The 22,367-nt window shown below is 43.9% G+C and overlaps 2 protein-coding genes and 1 long non-coding RNA gene across 4 annotated transcripts in view; 1 reads left to right on the top strand and 2 right to left on the bottom strand.

Annotated features, from left to right (window-relative positions):
• The window catches only part of CCDC81 (coiled-coil domain containing 81), a 35,119-nt gene extending 23,396 nt beyond the window's left edge, over nt 1–11,723 (bottom strand). The window contains exons 1-5 of one of the 2 annotated variants that reach the window (XM_053385535.1): nt 11,584–11,723; nt 7,937–7,998; nt 6,661–6,817; nt 2,115–2,371; nt 126–211 (exon numbers count right to left, since the gene is read on the bottom strand). In XM_053385535.1, coding sequence (XP_053241510.1) covers nt 126–211; nt 2,115–2,371; nt 6,661–6,817; nt 7,937–7,998; nt 11,584–11,662 — 641 coding nt within the window. In that variant the 5' untranslated portion in view covers nt 11,663–11,723. The remainder of the gene's footprint in view (nt 1–125; nt 212–2,114; nt 2,372–6,660; nt 6,818–7,936; nt 7,999–11,583) is intronic. The other variant, XM_053385536.1, reaches the window with a different exon arrangement.
• A 400-nt stretch (nt 11,724–12,123) lies between these two features.
• Nucleotides 12,124–15,424, top strand: LOC128412517 (uncharacterized). The gene is made up of 2 exons (XR_008330098.1): nt 12,124–12,190; nt 14,375–15,424. It is a non-coding gene; the product is annotated as an uncharacterized LOC128412517 (long non-coding RNA).
• On the bottom strand, nt 15,143–21,665 carry HIKESHI (heat shock protein nuclear import factor hikeshi). The gene is made up of 5 exons (XM_053385534.1): nt 21,498–21,665; nt 19,538–19,775; nt 18,387–18,538; nt 15,852–15,970; nt 15,143–15,377 (listed from the first exon to the last, which is right to left on the bottom strand). Exons 1-5 carry the CDS (start codon nt 21,636–21,638, stop codon nt 15,323–15,325), a joined length of 705 nt encoding a protein of 234 aa, XP_053241509.1. The 5' UTR covers nt 21,639–21,665; the 3' UTR covers nt 15,143–15,322.
• Between the last annotated feature and the right edge of the window lie 702 nt (nt 21,666–22,367).

Raw genomic sequence — 22,367 nt, 5'->3', positions numbered from 1 at the left:
GGCAGCAACTGTGTTTTGAACTACTTGCAATTTCTATCCCATCTCAAAAAGATCAAAACTGTTTCACAGTCACCTTAGGAGAGAATCAGGTGAAATCTATGTGCAGATCAGGTGAGCCTACCCACCTTGGAAACAAAACCACGTTACCGGTGCATGAATGTGGAAGAGTGGTTTCTTTGGCTGACAACACAGAGTCCCCTGTGCCTGGCCTCTATAACGAAAAAAGGGGTGGTGGTTCACTTTTTATATATATACACTGCTTGAATGTAAAAGAAAAACAAGTTAACTCAAAGCAGATTACAAAGAGAATAAAACAATACGATTGTCGGTAAAAGAGCAGAATACAACTATTTAAAACCTTTTCGAAAATTAAATTGGCAAAACTAAAAACAGGTTAGAACGCACATCAACATTCGGCTCATCTGGGTAGCCTTGTCTAAACAAAAATGTTTTTAGCGGGAGCTGGAAAATAGGCAGGGAGTTCTGAAGTCTAGGTCTACACTAAAAGATTGATTTCTTTCAAATGTGGAACAGGTATTGTGTGGTCCCTGTAGCAGGGCCAGTTCCGCAGATCAAAGCACTCAGGTGAGCACATTTGGGGCAAGATGATCTTGCAAGGAAACTGGTCCCAAGTTGTTAAGGGCTTTGTATACTAAAAGCAGCACCTTGAATTTGGCTTGGTGGCAAATTGGCAACCAGGGTAGACCTCTGAGCACAGGTGTCCTAGGCTGCAAGGCCTCGTTTCTATTAGCAATTATGCTGCAGCATCCTGCCCTGTCTGTAGCTTCTGGATCAAATGGAAGGGAAGCCCCATGTAGAGCACATTGCACTCATCCAGTCTTGAAGGAACCATGAGCAGCACATCTTTAAACTATGGAACCTGATCCCACAGAAGGTGGTGAAGGCCACCAAATTGGACAGCTTTCAAGGAGGATTAGACAAATTCATGGAGGGAGGGTTATCTATGGCTCCTAGCCCTGATGGCTGTGCTTCCACAGTTGGAGGCAGCACAGCTGCTGGAAACCACAGGAGAGAAGAGGGCTCTGGTGGTCGAATCCTGCTTGCAGATTACCCAGTGGCATCCAGTTGGCTACTGTGAGAACTGGATGCTGGATGGGCCATTGGCCTGAGCCAGCAGGCTCTCTTTATGTTCTTAGGAGGAGCGGGTGGCGCCGTGGTCTAAACCACTGAGCCTCTTGGGCTTGCCAATCAGAAGGTCGGTGGTTCGAATCCCTGCAATGGGGTGAGCTCCCGTTGCTCTGTTCCAGCTCCTGCCAACCTAGCAGTTTGAAAGCACACCAGTGCGAGTAGATAAATAGGTACCGTTCCGGCGGGAAGGTAAACGGCATTTCCGCACGCTCTGGTTTCCGTCACAGTGTCCCGTTGCGCCTGAAGCAGTTTAAGTCATGCTGGCCACATGACCTGGAAAGCTGTCTGTGGACAAATACCTTATACATACATCCAACTAATGTACTTAGTGTTGTATCAACAATACGAATCGTAGAAGAGTCATAGAAACAGAGTTGGAAGGGACCCTCTGTATCATCTAGTCCAGGAATATGCAGCTGTCCCATACAGGGATTGAACCTGCAACCTTGGCTTATCAGCAGGTAAAGGACCCCTGGACGGTTAAGTCCAGTCAAAGGTGACTATGGGGTTGCAGTGCTCATCTCACTTTTGGGCTGAGGGAGCTGGTGTTTGTTCACAGACAGCTTTCTGGGTCATGTGGCTGGCATGACTAAACCACTTCTGGCACAACGGAACACCGTGACAGAAATAAGAGTGCATGGAAATGTCGTTTACTTTCCTGCCGCAACAGTACCTATTTATCTGTTTGCACTGGTGTGCTTTCAAACTGCTAGGTTGGCAGGAGCTGGGGCAGAGCAATGGGAGCTCACTCCGTTGTGGGGTTTCGAACCGCCGACCTTCCGATCAGCAAGCCCAAGAGGCTCAGTGGTTTAGACCACAGCACCACCCGCGTCCCTCTTGCACTATCAGCACCACACTCTAAACAATGAAACTGCCTCAAATGCAATAATTATTTATTATTACGACAGGTGAAATATCAGACCGGAACAACGTCCAGGCCCAGAAGGAAATGATGACCAACGTACGTTTGTAAGCGCCTTCAGGAGATTCCCACTCCCATCCATGGCGCGAAGGAAGTCTTTGTAAAACTTCATTTTCACCCTGTTGTCCCGGATCACCAACACACCGATCCCTTTGAAGGTGAACTCGACCGTCTGCTTGGTGGCGATGGACCGGGAGAAAGACAGCAGCGTCTCTCGGACACATCCTTCCACGGTCTCCCTGTTGAAAGGCCCCTCCAGGGATAACACTATGAAATTTAGTGGAACAATTGGGATATCACCTAGGGGAGGGCAGCAGGAAAAGAATAGGTGAAGAGGGAAATCATCTGAACAGGAAGCAAGACTATGTCCATCCCAAGGGGCATTTGCCAGTGGTGGGCGGGGCAAGAGGCAAAAGTAGGCGGAGGAACAAATGTAAATTTTACCTTTGTACAAGAGGCTAGTTTTTTATATATATACCTCTCTATCCTCTGTTCAGACAAGTGAGAGGCACTGTACCCAAGAAAAAAACACTCAAAGTGTGAAACAACGGCCAGTGAGGAGAGTGTGGGGCCTGGGGATAGTTCTGAGGGCCAAACAGAAAGGCCTGAAGGGCCACATTTGAATCCCCAACTCTGCAATGCATCTTATGAGTAAAATGTTAGAACACTAGTAGCTTGTTCACACATTTCTCCCAGTAGAGAACTTTTTTTCACCCTCATCTTGGACCGTTGGTGGAGAAGAGAGATGTGGCCCCCAGGCCTCTCCACCTGGCCCTTTTGATTCATAGGCCATGCCCACTTCACAGGCTACACCTCTCACTGGCCTTGCCCCGCACCTTCCTGAAGTACTTTTCCCTTGCTGGAATGTGTCCCTGAACCGCAATGGCGGTGCATCTTCCTTACCTGAAACATGAAGCCCAATATTTTTGCAGCCTACTGTACAAAGGTAAGAGTAATACCTCTTACCGTCTCCCCTTTTGCCCCTGGCGTCAATCACCACTGGCGTACGCTGACCCTTCACTCTACTCTCCCCATATCAAAAATCTAATTGTACTGTCCCCTTCATGGATCACTGCCTTGCCGTGGCGAAGGGGCTTGAAGAACTCAGAGAAGCTATGAACTATGCCGAGCAGGGCACCCAAGATGAACAGGTCATAGTGGAGAGTTTTGACCAAACGTGATCCACCTGGAGGAGGAACCGGCAAGCCACTCCAGTATCCCTGCCAAGAAAACTCCATGGACAAAGACAACAGGCATATAAAAGTTATGACGCTGGAAGATGAGCCCCTCAGGTCGGAAGGCGTCCAACATGCTACTGGGGAAGAGCGGAGGACAAGTACAAGTAGATCCAGAGCTGATGAAGCGGCTGGGCTAAAGCCGAAAGGACGTTCAGTTGCGGATATGCCTGGAAGCGAAAGGAAAGTCCAATGCTGTAAAGAAAAATATTGCATAGGAACCTGGAATGTAAGAACCATGAACCTGGGTAAGTTGGATGTGGTCAAAAATGAGATGGCAAGAATAAATATTGACATCCTGGGCATCAGTGAACTAAAATGGACAGGAATGGGTGAATTCAGTTCGGATGACCATCATATCTACTACTGTGGGCAAGAAACCCGGAAAAGAAATGGAGTGGCCCTCATAGTCAACAAAAGAGTGGCGAAAGCAGTACTGGGATGCAATCTCAAAAATGATAGAATGATCTCGATACGAATCCAAGGCAGACCTTTTAACATAACAGTAATCCAAGTTTATGCACCAACTACTGGTGCTGAAGAAACTGAAATTGACCAATTCTATGAAGACTTACAACACCTTATAGAAGCGACACCAAAGAAGAATGTTCTTCTCATTATAGGGGATTGGAATGCTAAAGTAGGGAATCAAGAGATAAAAGGAACAACGGGCAAGTTTGGCCTTGGAGAGCAAAATGAAGCAGGGCAAAGGCTAATAGAGTTCTGTCAAGAGAACAAGCTGGTCATCACAAACACGCTTTTCCAACAACACAAGAGACGACTCTACACGTGGACATCACCAGATGGGCAGCATCGAAATCAGATTGATTATATTCTCTGCAGCCAAAGATGGAGAAGCTCAATACAGTCAGCAAAAACAAGACCTGGAGCTGACTGTGGCTCGGATCATCAGCTTCTTATAGCAAAATTCAAGCTTAAACTGAAGAAAGTAGGAAAAACCACTGGGCCGGTAAGATACAATCTAAATCAAATCCCTTATGAATACACAGTGGAAGTGAGGAACAGGTTTAAGGATTTAGATTTGCTAGACAGAGTGCCTGAAGAACTATGGATGGAGGCTCGCAACATTATACAGGAGGCAGCAACGAAAACCATCCCAATGAAAAGGAAATGCAAGAAAGCAAAGTGGCTGTCCAATGAGGCCTTACAAATAGCGGGGGAGAGAAGGCAAGCAAAATGCGACGGAGATAGAGAAAGATACAGGAAATTGAATGCAGATTTCCAAAAAATAGCAAGGAGAGATAAGAAGGCCTTCTTAAACGAGCAATGCAAAGAAATAGAGGAAAACAACAGAATGGGAAGAACCAGAGATCTGTTCAAGAAAATTGGAGATATGAAAGGAACATTTCATTCAAAGATTGCCATAATAAAGGACAAAAGTGGTAAGGACCTAACAGAAGCAGAAGACATCAAGAAGAGGTGGCAAGAATACACAGAGGAATTATATCAGAAAGAAATGGATGCCTCGTACACCCCAGGTAGTGGGGCTGCTGACCTTGAGCCAGACATCCTGGAGAGTGAAGTCAAATGGGCCTTAGAAAGCACTGCAAATAACAAGGCCAGTGGAAGTGATGGTATTCCAGCTGAACTATTTAAAATTTTAAAAGATGATGCTGTTAAGGTGCTACACTCAATATGCCAGCAAGTGTGGAAAACTCAGCAGTGGCCAGAGGATTGGAGAAGATCAGTCTACATCCCAATCCCAAAGAAGGGCAGTGCTAAAGAATGCTCCAACTACCGCACAATTGCACTCATTTCACACGCTAGCAAGGTTATGCTTAAAATTCTACAAGGAAGGCTCAAGCAGTATGTGGACCGAGAACTCCCAGAAGTGCAAGCTGGATTTAGAAGAGGCAGAGGAACCAGAGACCAAATTGCAAACATGCGCTGGATTATGGAGAAAGTCAGAGAGTTCCAGAAAGACATCTACTTCTGCTTCATTGACTATGCAAAAGCCTTTGACTGTGTTGACCACAGCAAACTATGGCAAGTTCTTAAAGAAATGGGAGTGCCTGATCACCTCATCTGTCTCCTGAGAAATCTCTATGTGGGACAAGAAGCTACAGTTAGAACTGGATATGGAACAACTGATTGGTTCAAAATTGGGAAAGGAGTACGACAAGGCTGTATATTGTCTCCCTGGTTATTTAACTTATATGCAGAATTCATCATGCGAAAGGCTGGGCTGGATGAATCCCTAGCCGGAATTAAGATTGCTGGAAGAAATATCAACAACCTCAGATATGCAGATGACACAACCTTGATGGCAGAAAGTGAGGAGGAATTAAAGAACCTTTTAGTGAGGGTAAAAGAGGAGAGCGCAAAATATGGTCTGAAGCTCAACATCAAAAAAACGAAGATCATGGCCACTGGTCCCATCACCTCCTGGCAAATAGAAGGAGAAGAAATGGAGGCAGTGAGAGATTTTACTTTCTTGGGCTCCATGATCACTGCAGATGGTGACAGCAGCCACGAAATTAAGAGACGCCTGCTTCTTGGGAGGAAAGCAATGATCAACCTAGACAGCATCTTAAAAAGTAGAGACATCACCTTGCCAACAAAGGTCCGTATAGTAAAAGCTATGGTTTTCCCAGTAGTGATGTATGGAAGTGAGAGCTGGACCATCAAGAAGGCTGATCGTCGAAGAATTGATGCTTTTGAATTATGGTGCTGGAGGAGACTCTTGAGAGTCCCATGGACTGCAAGAAGATCAAACCTATCCATTCTTAAGGAAATCAGCCCTGAGTGCTCACTGGAAGGACAGATCGTGAAGCTGAGGCTCCAATACTTTGGCCACCTCATGAGAAGAGAAGACTCCCTGGAAAAGACCCTGATGTTGGGAAAGATGGAGGGCACAAGGAGAAGGGGACGACAGAGGACGAGATGGTTGGATAGTGTCTTTGAAGCTACAAACATGAGTCTGACCAAACTGCGGGAGGCAGTGGAAGACAGAAGTGCCTGGCGTGCTCTGGTCCATGGGGTCACGAAGAGTCGGACACGACTAAACGACTAAACAACAACAACAACAACAATTGTACTGTGCTCACCTGTGTTGGTGATGGCACTAGTGCTAGCCAATAGGTGCTCACCACAACCAGCTTTTCCCTGGCTCAGGCCATGAACTATGAAATAAAGCTGTCCTGTGTTCCTAGGGCAAAAACTAGTTTCTGCTTCCCATTCTTTCCATACCTCTGCTGCCACCCTCAGCGCTGCTGCATGTTCGCTCCGTAATATCATGTGTTACGTTGGTTGCATAGCTTGGTTGCACACCGCAAAATGTAGCCTGCACACACGGGCATGGAGGAAAGCACACACCACAACCCCATTTCTTACCGGGAGTGTGTATTTTGTTAAACTTCAGCCCATGGATCTGCGCAAGTTTCTCAGACAGAAGGAACACAGGCCGCTGTATGAGGATGTATTTGTTATTACCGACTTCAAGCTTCTGTCTCAAGAAGGAGAACGTCCCCAACCCTGGTATTAAGACACCCTGAAAAAAGAAGGCACAGCTGGACTACTGTAATGGTTTAGAACATGAGCCATGAAGTCACCAGTTCAAATCTTAGGTTGGATCAAACATTAGGCTAAACCATACCCCACACCCAAGGGATGCGGGTGGCGCTGTGGGTTAAACCACAGAACCTAGGACTTGCCGATCAGAAGGTCGGCGGTTCGAATCCCCACGATGGGGTGAGCTCCCGTTGCTCGGTCCCTGCTCCTGCCAACATAGCAGTTCGAAAGCACCTCAAAGCACAAGTAGATAAATAGGTACCTCTCCGGCGGGAAGGTAAACGGCGTTTCCGTGCGCTGCTCTGGTTCCCCAGAAGCTGCTTAGTCATGCTGGCCACATGACCTGGAAGCTGTACGCCGGCTCCCTCAGCCAATAAAGCGAGATGAGCGCCACAACCCCAGAGTCGGTCACGACCGGACTTAATGGTCACGGGTCCCTTTACCTTTACCCCACACCCACAAATTTGGAAAAAGACCTTAGCTGATTGGGAGAACTGCTTAGCATTCAGAAGGTTCTTGGTTCAATCCTTGACATTTCTAGGTAGGGCTGGCAACTTTGAGAGTTGTTGCGAGTCAGTGTAGATAGCGCTGAGAATTAGATGGGCTCACCTTATAGGATTGTTGGAAGGGTTCTGGACATGAAAGCCCAGTTTGCACCATCAAATCACAATATACATGGGCTTTGCACACCTGAATGCAACCCTTCTGCTCCTCCCTTTGGATGAGTATTAACCATAACGTCCCATCAGGTGAGAACCAGGAAACTATGGTTAGCGGCTTCCATATAAGCCAGGATATGAAGCCATGGTTTTGAGTGCGTTTCTGAACCCAACAAGACTGGAAGCCATTTGTTTAGTTCTGGCACCTCTCAGGTGACCGCCATTGCCATTCTGAGAGGAAGGTGCTCATTGTGACTCCCCATGCCTCTTTTCCCAGAAAATAGCACTGCCTCCAACAGGGATTCACCTTCTGTGAGCATGTTAACTCCAAACATCAGCAAAAAAAAGGAGAATTTATCTGCACACTACTTTGACCAGAATGCACAAATGCCCAAATCTTTCAAAACAAGCATTTAAGCAAAGGAACAAACAATTCCCACCTTATTCATGGAAAGCTGCTTTTCAACAAACTCCGAAACAGTGCCCCAAATACCGAGGATATCTGAAATGCAAAGAAATAAAAGAGTTATCCTGCGTCGTGTTAATACCCTTGTCCCATAAAGCGAAAGCAAAGGAAGGAAGGAACCACAGGTTGTGGGGCATTTGCATCTGGAATAGCCAACGTGGTGCCCTCAAGGGATGTTTGGCCTATAACTCCCATCACTCCTTACTATAGTGACTCCTTGCTTTTCCAGGCAGTGAGAAGCCAATTCCACTTCCCTTTTGCAACTAATAATGAGAGCCAGTGTGGTGTAGTGGTTAAGAGCGGTAGTCTCGTAATCTGGGGAACCGGGTTCGTGTCTCCGCTCCTCCACATGCAGCTGCTGGGCGACCTTGGGCCAGTCACACTTCTTTGAGGTCTCTCAGCCCCACTCACCTCAGAGAGTGTTTGTTGTGGGGGAGGAAGGGGAAGGAGAATGTTAGCCGCTTTGAGACTCCTTAAAGGGAGTGAAAGGCGGGATATCAAATCCAAACTCCTCTTCTTCTAATATTAGACTTATATGTCAGCAAGAGAAGGGAACACTGAGCTACCACAACAACTCTCTTGCCTTGAATGGAGCCAGCAATTTTGCAGTGGAATACTATAAATGCGGTGCTGCAAAAGGCCCTTACTGAGATTTCTCTAACCAGGTTATAGGCAACTGAATTCAGGTCACTGCATCAACGTCAAGGGCCGACTCCCTATATGTCATGCCAACAAAGGTCTGTGTAGTAAAAGCTATGGTTTTCCCAGTAGTGATGTATGGAAGTGAGAGCTGGACCATAAAGACGGCTGATCGCCAAAGAATTGATGCTTTTGAATTATGGTGCTGGAGGAGACTCTTGAGAGTCCCATGGACTGCAAGAAGATCAAACCTATCCATTCTGAAGGAAATCAGCCCTGAGTGCTCACTGGAAGGACAGATCGTGAAGCTGAGGCTCCAATACTTTGGCCACCTCATGAGAAGAGAAGACTCCCTGGAAAAGACCCTGATGCTGGGAAAGATGGAGGGCACAAGGAGAAGGGGACGACAGAGGACGAGATGGTTGGACAGTGTTATGTACTGAGTTGAATAGGATCCAAACTGCATTGGTCCTAGAACAATAGGATCCAAATGCAGCAGTCTGATTGGTCCTAGAACAATGCAGCAGTATGATTGGTTGGCAGGAACTACCCAATCATGCTCCAGATAGAAGTGAATCCAGAACCTGATTGGCTTACAGTAGAATTCCGGAATTAGCCAATCATGTGCAGCCCATTGTGTAAATAATGTATATAAAGCAGATACTTTGAGGGGACTTTCATTCATTCCTCCTCACCACTATGAGCTGAATAAAGAGCATGAAATCACTTTGCGACTCTGAGTGTATTTCAGACAGTGTTCTCGAAGCTACCAGCATGAGTTTGACCAAACTGCGGGAAGCAGTGGAAGACAGGAGTGCCTGGCGTGCTCTGCTCCATGGGGTCACGAAGAGTCGGACACAACTAAACGACTAAACAACAACAAAAATGTATAGGGGAACAGCACCAAGCTGTCGGATGACACCTGGAAACCAATGTGGGCCAAGGGATGGGGCCAGACCCACACATAAACATGCTTGCTTAATACATACACAAGCTGCATACACACCATTCATTTAAAGTGCATTAATTCCCCCCAAGGAATCCTGGGAATTGTAGTCTGTTCAGGTTTGTTTAGCATGCAAAAGGTCTCAGGTTCGATCCCCAGCATCTCCACCTAGGAGAGTTCCCTTCCTTGAAATCCTATTGAGCTGCTGCCAGTCAGTGCATGCAGTACTGAGCTAGATGGGCCAGTGGTCTAACTCAGTATAAAGCAGCCTCCTATCTTCCTAGTTGATCTCAAGTATTATGGGGAAACGGAGGTTGTGAAAGAGGGGGGGAGGCAGGTAAGATAAGGACATAGCCTTAAATGGAGTCAAACAATTGGTCCATCTAACTTCGTGCTCTTTACAGGGTAGACTCTGGCTGGCAGCCGTTCTGCAGGCTTTCAGGCAGGAGACACTTCCAGCCCCCAGAGATTGAATCTGGAGATTGAATCTGGTGGACCTGTAAAGGGGTAAAAGCGTATTGGGAAATAATCCATCATGAATTGAAAAAAATGTTTAAAGGTACTTTCCCCCCCCCCCAAAAACAGAGTCCTTTTTGTTGGGGATAATTCAGATGGAAATTCCCAGGTGTCAAGAAAGGTTATTTATGTATGCTACTACTGCGGCCTGCGTTTTGTTAGCCCAAAAATAGAAAACGAGCGAGATCCCAACTATAGAAGAATGGCCACTTAAACTGATGGAATATGCGCAGCTAAACATATCGAATAAGAGAACAAGAAGAACATGCATTTAGAGAAGATTGGAAAATGACTATTGAATATATGGGGGGGATTGTGTACACTTGAAAACGCTGGTAGCATTAAGATAAATTCAAAATACGTTTTGATGGGTGCAGTGATGGAATTCTGAATGGTTCAGTTTACATAAAATATGTAGGGATTTCATGGTATGCAAAATGAACCATGGAAATAGATGTTTTAAGGATGTTTAAATGAGTATTCAGTATTGTAAAACAGAAAGTGTGTGTGTGTGTGTGTGTGTGTGTGTGTGTGTGTTTGACTAAAAGTTAAACAGATTAAAATTTCCTCAACTTTTTAAGCACCTGGGTAGGCAAGAATGTTTTCAGTAGGTGCTAAAAAGAGTACAGGGAAGGTGCCTTGCTTGATCTCAATAGGCAGGGAGTTCCACAGACTTCTTGGAATCTCATTTTCCAGATGTTGCAATAGGATAACTTTTGTGTAGATTTAAGAACAAGACATATTAGATGTTCACATAGAGTAAAATTGGTTTGCAATGTAATTTTATGTCTATTATATTAGCCTTTTTTGCTTGCTCGGTGCCACTGGTTTCTTCTTTCCAGTCATATGTATGTATATGTATATGTATATGTATATGTATATGTATACTTGTTTAGTCGTTTAGTCATGTCCGACTCTTCGTGACCCCATGGACCAGAGCACGCCAGGCACTCCTGTCTTCCACTGCCTCCCGCAGTTTGGTCAAACTCATGCTGGTAGCTTCGAGAACGCTATCCAACCATCTCATCCTCTGTCATCCCCTTCTCCTTGTGCCCTCCATCTTTCCCAACATCAGGGTCATTTCCAGGGAGTCTTCCCTTCTCATGAGGTGGCCAAAGTATTGGAGCCTCAGCTTCAGGATCTGTCCTTCCAGTGAGCACTCAGGGCTGATTTCCTTCAGAATGGATCGGTTTGATCTTCTTGCAGTCCATGGGACTCTCAAGAGTCTCCTCCAGCACCATAATTCAAAAGCATCCATTCTTCGGCGACCAGCCTTCATTATGGTCCAGCTCTCACTTCCATACATCACTACTGGGAAAACCATAGCTTTAACTATACGGACCTTTGTTGCCAAGGTGATGTCTCTGCTGTATATGTATATCTGGGATTCTCTTGCATGCAACAACAGATGCTTTCCCAGGTACAGTCATTCATAAACGCAATTTGCACTGCAGCATATTAGCCTTGTGGTTCATTCAGGAGGCTGAACTGTAAAAACCCAGCGGGGAAACAGAGCTTACCTTCTGTCGTGAGCTTGGGAAGTGTAAGGAAGACGTTCCTTCCGCCCTCCAAGATCGTGGCATGGATGGTGTCCAGCATTTTCGAATCCTCTTTCCCGCTTTTCTGCCTTTACCAGAGGAGAGAGAGAGAGAGAGAGAGAGAGAGAGAGAGAGAGAGAGAGAAGACCAAGCAGAAAGCCAGGTAGACTGGGCTGGTTTAGGGAGGTTCTTCTTGGGTGTGGGGGCGGCGGCCGTCACATAGCTCCTTCTCACTCCCTTTTATGCGCTCCAGCCTTCAAAGCGCAGTCCATTTCCCCTCCTCTCCCCTTTTCCTCCTCCGCATCAGTGCAGAAGCAAACCGATTTCTTGAGAGAGGCGAAGGCAGAAAAAGGGAAATTCGCCTGGGCGCACAGCGGCGCCTCCAGAATGCAGGATGGAGGGGGCGGGGCCATGAATGGGATGGGCGGGACCGTCGCTAGGACGCGGGTTCCCGGTTGCTAAGGGAGACGTCACAATAAAGGCTCTCCGCCCCCGGGCGGGAGCAGCAACAGCAGCAGCAGCAGCAAATTAGGCACCAGGTCCTTGCAAGCTATGATGGTGCAACAGAATCACTGGTTGTTTTAGTACGGTACCATCTATTTTATTTTATTTTATCATAAAATTCATACACCGCTTGATGGTTGAAAAAAAAGGGGGAAACGCTCAGAGTGGTTCACAGAAAGATAAAAATTAAATGGAGAAAAATTCACGACCATACTTTTAAAATATGCAAAAGCTAAACAGATTAAAATTTCCTCAACTTTTTAAGCACCTGGGTAGGCAAGAATGTTTTTAGCAGGTCCCGAAAAGGGTACATGGAAGGTGCCTTGCTTGATTTCAATAGGCAGGGAGTTCCACAGACTCCTGGGAATCTCATTTTCCAGATGTTGCAATAGGATAACTTTTGTGTAGATTTAAGAACAAAAAGTATTAGACGCTCATATAGACTAAAATTGGTTTGCAACGTTATATTATATTAGCCTTTTTGGCTCGCCCGACTCCACTGGTTTCTTCTTTCCAGCCATATCCATGTACTATGAATGGCATGTATTTGTATTTTAAGTACATTTTTAATAGATTGGATCAGTTGTTAAGGCTTAATATTTATATGAAATAATACTCAAAGCAGCTTACAAATATTTTGATTTTACAAATGAAATGCATGTTTAAAAAGAAAAGAATCCATTGTTGCCAAGATGATTCCAGAGTAACAGAATTGGCAGTTCTTACTGAATTAACCTCTGCTGGTGTAAGGTATGGATACTTTTGAGTAACACTGTATTGCATCTATGGAAAAAAGTTATGTTATTAAGACCTGTGTATTCCTCAAATGTTCATAATACTACATCAGTATAAATAGGGCCACTTTAAAAATAAAGCACGCTTGCCTATCTTTATTCACCCACGTATGTTTCCTCTATGAAGTGGGAGTGTCTGAAGTGGTAACAACACAAGATTTGTTGTTTTAAAAGAACACTTTATGGAAAATATTTGTTTTTCCTAACAGTGTACATACTGGATTAGGTAGAGAAAAAGGCAAAATGAATCAGACCACTGCATAGCTCTAGAAAGGCAAGAGAAACAAATTACACCCAGTTTGAAATCCTACATCAGAAATCACATCCTAACGTTATAAATAATATAAACCTGCCTTACGGCTGATGGTTATTTAATAATGAAATAAAGAAAAGGCATCGACAGCAATTTCTTCAGAAAATGAAGTATTGGACCCTGGTTTAAAATAGATGCTGGTAATAAAGCAGTAATAAAATAAATTCATTTTACTCAGTCCCTTTTGGCTAAACCATCATGAGAGCAAAAAGAAGTCTTCTTCTTAAAGCAACAACACCCTAAGACTGAAAGAAAGCATGGATTTGAGAGATGCCTTAAATATTTAATATTTTCTCAGGATAGCTGAGAAGTCCGACTGGAACAGAAACAATGCAAGAATGCAAGGTCCATGAGGTTTAGAATTGCCCAAGAAAGATGTTAAACTATTTTTGTCTGCCACAACTGCTGCTCGAATTTTATTAGCGAACAAGTGGAAAACGCAAGAACTACCTACGGTGGAAGAATGGCAGATGAAGATGATGGAGTTTTCGGAGCTAGCCAACCTAACCGGAAGAGTCTGCGGCCAGAGGAGTATCAGGAAGAATGGACAAAATTTAATGATTATTTAATTAAATATGTAAAATTAAATTGGAAATAGTTTGCAGATATTTAATTGGCTTAGGATCTTATATAAGTTAAGTGACGAATCAAAATGTCTAATTTTAAAATTAAAGGATATAAGGATGTTAATGTTCAAGTGAAATTTCATAAGAACTTTGATTTGGAAAACCGTTAAAAGGAAGTGCATGGAAATTCAACCAAGGGGAAGCGATGAAGTCACTTGACAATGTTAGTAAGTATAATTTTAATAACATGATCTATGTTTTTTTATCTGTTTGTTTTGTTTATAATTTTGTGAAAATTAATAATTTTTTATAAGAATGCAAGGTCCATGAATGAATCGGGTTAGTTGTTCTCAATCCGCCCCCCCCCACCGCATGGGCCAGTTGAAAACTGGCGAGACAGATCACTTAAGCGACAATTCTGCCTGTTGCAGCAATCACACTGTGCTGTGCTAGATGCTGCATGGTTTTCAACTGCATTTTTATTGCTTCTTCTATTTCTTATATAATGTATTTTAAATACACCCTGTGGAAGATATACAAGAAATGAAAGAAACAGTAGCACATTGGATTAAAAATCATCTGTCTTCTTCAACCAGAAATCCGCAGACACTCTGTGGACTACTGGAATGAAGGTCGTGGATCAGTGTTTGGCAACCCACTGGGTGACAGGTTCAGCAGGATCTGCAATGGCAACTCCTTGCAACAGCTGTTTTGGCAACCCTACTTAAACAGGAAATTGTACCACTCTTCTCGCCAGACAACCTTGAAAAAAAGAACCACGATAGGTCACCAGTAGCTATGTGACCAGTTTCACTGACTACTATGTTTGGATGAACTCTGGGCATAGGGAAGTTATTAGCTGTGAACCCCAACAGGCAAATACATACAGACCAAGATATTACATAGAAAGAAATGAAGTACAGAGTTCAGACACAATACACCAGGAGCTAATCATATCTACTGGATGGCTAGTAGTTGGCTAGATAATAGTGCTGATAACAATGCCAAGGTTGCAGATTCAATTTCCATATTGGACCGCTGTATATTTGGATTGGATTAGATTATCCTCAGGGACCCTTCCAACCCTATGCTTGTATGAATTTGTGAACTGTTCTATCTGTACTGACAGAATTACACTGGAAACTACTAACAGCGTATTTTCAAAGAGGCGCAGGCTTCAGACCAAGTTTTATTTGCAATTTGATACGCACAACAGTGCCGAAACCTAAAGCGTTAAAGAACCACCAAACAAGGACCTATTTGCTCATTAACATGATGGAAAGAGTTTTCCATACAATTCATAATGAGGAGCTCCTGTTGTGGTTCCACATTTTTAACTCTAAAAAAAGAAAAACGGCAATGACTGTTTTTTAGAGCTTTAATTTGTAACAAATGCCCCATAAATATTACAAAAGCTGCCCTCCCCCAATTCTGCTCAGACTTTTAATCGACCAATCCAGATTTATTCTGTAGGCTCCATCTTTTGCATCTTTTAAGTTGTGACCAGTTGCTATAGCGCGCATTAGAGAGAACTTGGCTCCAGATTATGTTTTCCAAAACAAAGGATTCTGAGTTAATCTTCTTTGGAAATTCTCGTACCTGCAAGAAGAAAAAAGATAAGCACAAATAAAGTCACATAAAAGCCATCTTCTAGCTACTTTGCTGAGCTTTATGCAATCCTTCTCCTTTGCATGTACTGTAAAGGGAAGATCACCAGGATTTTCACTCCAACACCACTGAATCTTGAACAGTTATGCTGGGTGCAATGCAATTCAGGAATCCTAATTTGTATTTATCAAAAATAATTTTTAAAACATTGTGTCTGCTTTTTGTTAAATTCCTGGTCTTGATTGTCTGGAAGCATATCAGACTTGCTGCAGGTAACCAGGCTGAAGGGCTATTCACAAGCCTGATCTAAATACATGAAATAGTTATACAGTATAAATTCAACTACTGCTATACTAAAAAGGTAACACTTACAGTTAGGGATAATGTTACTACCGCACCATTAATTCAGTCCTACCAAGACCTTGTGTTGGTGAACGCACAGTCCTCCCCCGGCAATCTCCTTACCATTTCAAAACTACATTTGCAGGAATAAAAGCTTCCGATGGGTTGGGTGTCATTTGGGCCTGGGTGACAGCGAAGGACGAAGCGAAGTTATAAAAATTGTCTAGCATCTTTTGAGTGAACTGAAATACACAACAACAAAAGCACTTTAAAAAAAAAAGGATGTACATAATCATTTCAGTCAATCCTAGCCAGGTGCTCTATTTTGGCATTTAAACAACTGTTTACCGATACGATCCAAATGAAAACATATTACTATATTATGAGGAGTGCATCTCGTTACTGTACCAGAGTGATCTGCTCATTTGACTTGTGCTGCCTCAGCAAAGGCTTCAGGACAATAGGAGACTTGCTTCTGGACATGTCAGCAGGGAAACAAATGCAACCAGTTGCAAAAGCCAGGGAGGGGAGACAGCGCTTTGTGTTAATAACTTGTTCCTCCCTAAGAGAAGCTTTATGGAATATTTTATCACTGCAAGTTGTTTTTAGGTCTGCAAGCCACTTTGAGAAACACGAGGTGGGATGTTTCCTACAATATTTAATATTTTGTCACCTGCTGGAAACGTTTGTTTCGCCAAGCATTATAATGGAATTAATTTGATTGAGTGTTGCCCATTGCTTCTGTGTTTTATTATGTTCATTTAATTGTATACACAGTCACAATATTTTTCATGAGTTGGCAGTTTATTAACGCTTGTATAAATAAAGAAATTGAAAGAGGAGTATTAGCTGGGAAGACAGATAACAGATGAATAGGTAACTCTCTGTTCTAAGGGTTTCTAGGGAGTTGTCTGTCAGTACACAGAGTTGCCAACCACAGTACTATAATGTTTTTGCAAACTGCCACCAGTTCACAAAGTGGTAAGAGAAAGGGTAAGTTTATGTGTTCGTTTTAATCACCATATTAGAAATTATAGATTTTCTTCAGGGGTGGGGATCTCTGTATGGTCTAATTAGACCATCTAAGGATGGCCTAAGGACGCGGGTGGCGCTGGGGTCTAAACCACAGAGCTTAGGGCTTGCCGATCAGAAGGTCGGCGGTTCGAATCCCTGCGACGGAGTGAGCTCCCGTTGCTCAGTCCCTGCTCCTGCCAACGTAGCAGTTCGAAGGCACGTCAAAGTGCAAGTAGATAAATAGGTACCGCTCCGGCGGGAAGGTAAACAGCGTTTCTGTGCGCTGCTCTGGTTCGCCAGAAGCGGCTTAGTCATGCTGGCCACATGACCCGGAAGCTGTATGCCGGCTCCCTCGGCCAGTAAAGCAAGATGAGCGTCGCAACCCCAGAGTCGTCCGCGACTGGACCTAGCGGTCAGGGGTCCCTTTACCTTTAAGGATGGCCAAATCTAAGGGTTTTTATTGTAAGGGACAAGCTAAGCCAGAAATGTTTCTACTCTACTTGGTATCTTTTCCTAAAATTACTCTGATTACACATTGCAGGCTCATGTCCCACTTAATATAACACTCTGCTGAATTATTAACATGCCTTTAAAAAGCTATTTACTGTATAATCCTTTACTCAGGAGTAAATCTCACTGTGTTTAATGGGCTTAATCCCGAATCTTTTTTTTTTTATAATAATATATCAGTGACCTAGAAAATTATCTTAAATGGAAAGCTGTTTTGGGGGCAGGATCCCAGTTTTGAGCAATTCCTTGCAGTAGCTCTTCATGCCCCACATCTCAGGAGAGAGGTACCTTCTGACATTCCCAAAAGGGTTTTCAGGGACAGCTGCAAGGGAAAGGAAACTTTCCTTTTAAGGACTTCCCTTCCCTTATTATAGGATCCAGGCCAATAACCGCAGAAGAATTAGACAGATAGATGGCCTTCTAAAAAATGTGCTTCTAAATTCTTTTAGAGAACCCTTTTCACACGGAGTCGACTGCCAAAGAACCTCCTGCATACCACAGAGCATTATGGGAAATTTTATGGGTGTAGAGTCAGTTAATGTTGGGATCACAAGGAAGAGCAAACATGCTTGTTTTCTTCTGCTCTGGAGGGTAGGACTCAAACCAGTGTCTTCCAAATTACAAGAAGGGAGACTCCGACTAAACATCAGGAAAACCTTTCTGACAGGAAGAGCTGTTCAGCAGTGGAACAGACTCCCTTGGGAGGTGGTGGACTCTCCTTCCTTGCAGGTTTTTAAGCAGAGGCTGGATGGCCATCTGCCATGGATGCTTTAGCCGAGATTCCTTGCATTGCAGGGGGTTGGACTAGATGACCCTTGGATCCCTTCCAACTCTAAGATTCTATGATTCACTATTATTGTGAAAATGGAGGCTCTGTTCCAACATTCTGTTAAAGCTACACATCTGCAAGCAAAGATCGGTACTGAGGATCAAGCTGTCTTTCAGGGAACATTATTGCTCTTTTCACTGAGGAACTCAGAAAACAGTTTGAAAGCTGCTGCTCTGACGAGTAAGGCAATTTTTGTTAATGCCTCACTTGTCTTCATGGCATTATGTCCCATGCTCTAAGGCCCATTAATGAAGAGGCTATTCCGGCAGTAACTGCTGAAATCAAAATCGCTTGCTATTCATTACCTCTGTGAATGAATTGACTGATGACACAGCGGCACTTGCTACAGGAGTTTGCTGAGCCAAGAGTTCCAGCAGCTCCACAGAAATCCCAATCTGGGCTACAGATGGCGTTTGGGGGATATTCATAGCTCCAAACGGATGATGGCTACCTTTCCCTAAAAGAGACAACATCACAAGTGGTGTAATGCATCTGTCCTGACCTCAGTAGAAGCACAGTTCTGAAAACAGCCCAGATTTACATAAGACTTCTTAAACAAAGCATCTACCTCCGTCAACAAGAAACAGAGAACACAGCCCGACAACAGAAAAGCAGTGGCGTTTTAATGCTTCAAAATCATAGTCTCTACGGTACTGACATCAACGGCTAACTTAAGTCAATTCATTTCAGTTGGTCTACTCGGAGCATACTGTATCCAACTAAGACATGCTCGGAGTATAAGAAGTGAAATGAATTAAGTTAGCCACTGATGTCAACACTGTAGTTCTACTTTTGAGTATCTTAGCTGCATAAAAAGGTTGCTTCAAGAAAGGACCCCTCTCTGGGAACAGAGGGCACACACCAGTTACCCCAAAGAAGACAACTAGGAGGACAGCTTGAAGCACAGTGAGTGATTCTGGGTTCTCTCTTCCTGCATCTTTCAGACCCAGAATACATGATTTTAGCGCCAGCTCTGGCAGAGTCACACAGAACAACTTTTGAGTAGGGTGAGGCAGCTTGGGTTAAGGAACTCCCCACACCCGACAGGCAAACGCTTACCTAGAAATAAAAACCAGTCATGAGCAAAGGCTGAAAGGTCAACAATACTGCCTCTACTCACTTCCACAGAATGTGAGATACAAACAAAGGGATTTTTATCTCTCACTCTCTTCCCCTCCTGTCAGTTCTCCCCTTGAGGGCCTCAGCCAATGGCTCCCATGTATGAGCCAAGGCACAAACAAGGAACTTAGAGTCCATTTTGCTAATCACAACAGCTGGACAGAGAAGGGGGTTCAAAAGCCCTTTGCCTGTGCCTCAGAGAAAAGAGGTGGGACTAACAGCTATGCTGTGGACCACAAGGGAAAGTGAAGGTTGAATTGCTGCTTCTGGCTACCAGTCACCTATCTCTACAGCAAACCCCTTCCCAGGCTTTAATGGTTACGTTCAATGTTCTTACCAGATTTCAGACTGGAAATTTTGAAGATGGCACTTGGTTTTTCATTTGTGACAAAGCCCAGGAGCTGCCACACTGCTATCCCATTTTCATCAGGGTAGCAGAAGTAGACAGATCCTCCCATTCCCTCTGGGAAGGGAACGGTCCCCAGCATGAAGACCACCACGTGGTTGATGCTGTCATAGTCGGGCAAGTCAAACACAAACTTGTCTTCTGCCACCTGCTGTGCAACTGTTTGCACCTACAAAAGAAGAGCAGGGAATGAAGTAGGGATTTGAGCCTGTAGCGGAATTCAAACTCCCTCCAGGAAAAAAGAATGCATTGAAATGGAGACTGTGCAGGAAAAAATGAAGCAGTATGCCAAACAACCCTTCTCCTATCTGTTCTTGCAGGTTAGGACCTCCTGCACATACCATCATAGCAGGAGGTCCATTATGCACAAGTTAGGAATTTCACCTTCCCGGTTATGACACCTACCCTTTGGAATTCCCTGTTAAACATTAGGCAAGGCGCTGTCCCTGTTGGCTGTTTTGTCATCTACTGAAGAGCTTTCTTATTCAGCAAACTTTTAAAGCACAGATCTTTTCCAACCTCCATCTGTACTGGAATTGTTTTAAAGATGTTTCAGTTGTTTTATTGCTTGTATTTATGCTGCCTAGGTTCCACTGAGAGTTGCCATTGCTTTTTATTTATTTATTAAAAATACAATTTTAAATGGGGGAAAATATGCTGCCCGGTTAATTGGAAGCACATTTTTCATTGACCAAAATATTTTTACTCGGTTAATGCAATCCATTAAACACGGCAGGCCTAGTTTTGTACAAGTAGTTTTAATCTGTTTTAGTCCATTATTGTTTTAAATTGCATATTTTAAATCACGGTCTTACTTCTTTTATTTTAAGTGCTTTCATTGTTTTATCTCATTTGTTGACCACTGTTGAGATTTTCCCCCTATGATCAAGTGGTATATAGTTTATACCACTATATATACTGCTTGAGTGTAGAGGGGGAAAACTTAAGATGTATACAAACACACAAATATTCCATAAAATTTATGTGTGTTGTGGGAAAGGGTATTATTGCTTTGATATTGTTCTGACCTTTACTATGCAATTTGTGGTTTTTATATTGTGTTTTGTTTGTGTGTGTTTTTGTGAATTGCCCTGAGATCTGCGGATGAAGGGCGGTATACAAATTTAATAAAAAAAGTAATGCACCGCTTGATTGTAATAATGATAGTAATTTACTGCTTGATTGTATTTACATATCTCATAACATATATATATATATATATATATATATATATATATAAATAATATATACTTTTCAAGTTTATACATTTCACTGATTTTACAATCGTTTCGACATTTCAAAAATTGACTTCCTTCCCCCTCTTTCTGTGCTTCCTTAAATTTATTTTTAATATCTTCTGCATATTCCCAAGGAACTTAATTTGCTCATTTATTCATCTCCTTTAAATATATACGCTTATAAAACTGCAGGTTTTTACGATAATCCTGCCAATGTTTTTATCTGTTTACAATTTATCTGTAAATATCCCATAAACCATTTCCATTCTTTTATAAAAAGTTTGTGATCTTCTTCTGGTAAGTTTTGCCATTTCTGCGTATTCCACGAGCTTTTGTATCCATTCTTCCTTTGCTGGGACTTGCTTCTTCTCATATATCATAACGTATATGGAAAAGAAACCTTAAAGCAGTACATAGAAATACATATATCGCCTAGATATTTCCTCACCCACTTCCATGAGAAACGCCTGGCGCATCCCCCCTGGGCCTTACGAGTTACCAAGGGAACCAGGCGCCCGCATCCTCACCATAGAAACCCCAAGTGCCCTCCCGTTCCCATAGCAACCCCCTTTCCCCCCTCGTTTCCATAGAGACCCGGCAGCAAGGGGTCCCGCCCACTCCGGCCTGCGCTGCTGGCCGCGGGCGCCACTCACCAGCCTCCCCGCGACCAAGCAGCCAAACATGGCGGTGGCGGAGGCGGCTCCGCTCGGCAAGGCCGCTTCCTCGAAAGCCACGACCGGCCCAGGCGACCACCCCGGTGGCCCCTCCGTGCCACCCCGCCCGCCGAAGCTCATCCGGGGCAAACGGAAGGAAATGATTCGCATAGGGATAGGCGGGCATTCTTGCGTGTGTGTGTGGGATTTCAGGCATCCCGGTGGAGGACTACGTGTCCCAGCGCGCCGCGCGCGACGTCGCGTACGTTCGGCGAAGCGGAGGACGCTGGGAAATGTAGTCTTGCAAGGAATGAGGCAGCTCAGGGAAAGGACGGGCCTTTGCTCTTAACAGGAACTTCCTGCCTAAAATCGAATTATCTTCCCGCTTCAACAACTTCCCGGGGCCAAAATGTTAAATGTATTTTTAATCTTTGGCTAGAAGCCGTCCAGAGTGGCTGGGGAAACCCAGCCAGATTGGGCGGGGGGGGGCGGGTTAAATAACTTATTATTATTATTATTATTATTATTGACATAGGGGCTTTTCAGGACAGAGGTGCCACTGGCTAGTTTTTCCCCATGCCTAATGGAACAGCTCCGCAGCCGATTTCTGCTGCTGTATGCATGGAGGTTTTAAGGTTCAGCAAAATAATTTTTCAAGCACAGCACAAAGTACCAACTGCAGCTGTTTGGAGGAAGACCGAAATACTGTACAAAATTAATCCCTAAAACCATACAGAATTTTCCCACGCTTCTTCGGCATTCAATACTGCCGCGGGGCTAGGAACAGAATGTCAATGTCCTCAACCTTTAATCGAAACAAAATAAAATAAATAAAATAATTCCTTCCAATAGACCTTAGAGACAAACTAA

This window comes from Podarcis raffonei, chromosome 4 (assembly GCF_027172205.1).
Source record: "Podarcis raffonei isolate rPodRaf1 chromosome 4, rPodRaf1.pri, whole genome shotgun sequence".
NCBI classification, from domain to species: Eukaryota; Metazoa; Chordata; class Lepidosauria; order Squamata; family Lacertidae; genus Podarcis; species Podarcis raffonei.
The sequence above is the reverse complement of the archived record's forward strand: the minus strand, read 5'-3'. Positions and strand labels throughout refer to the sequence as shown.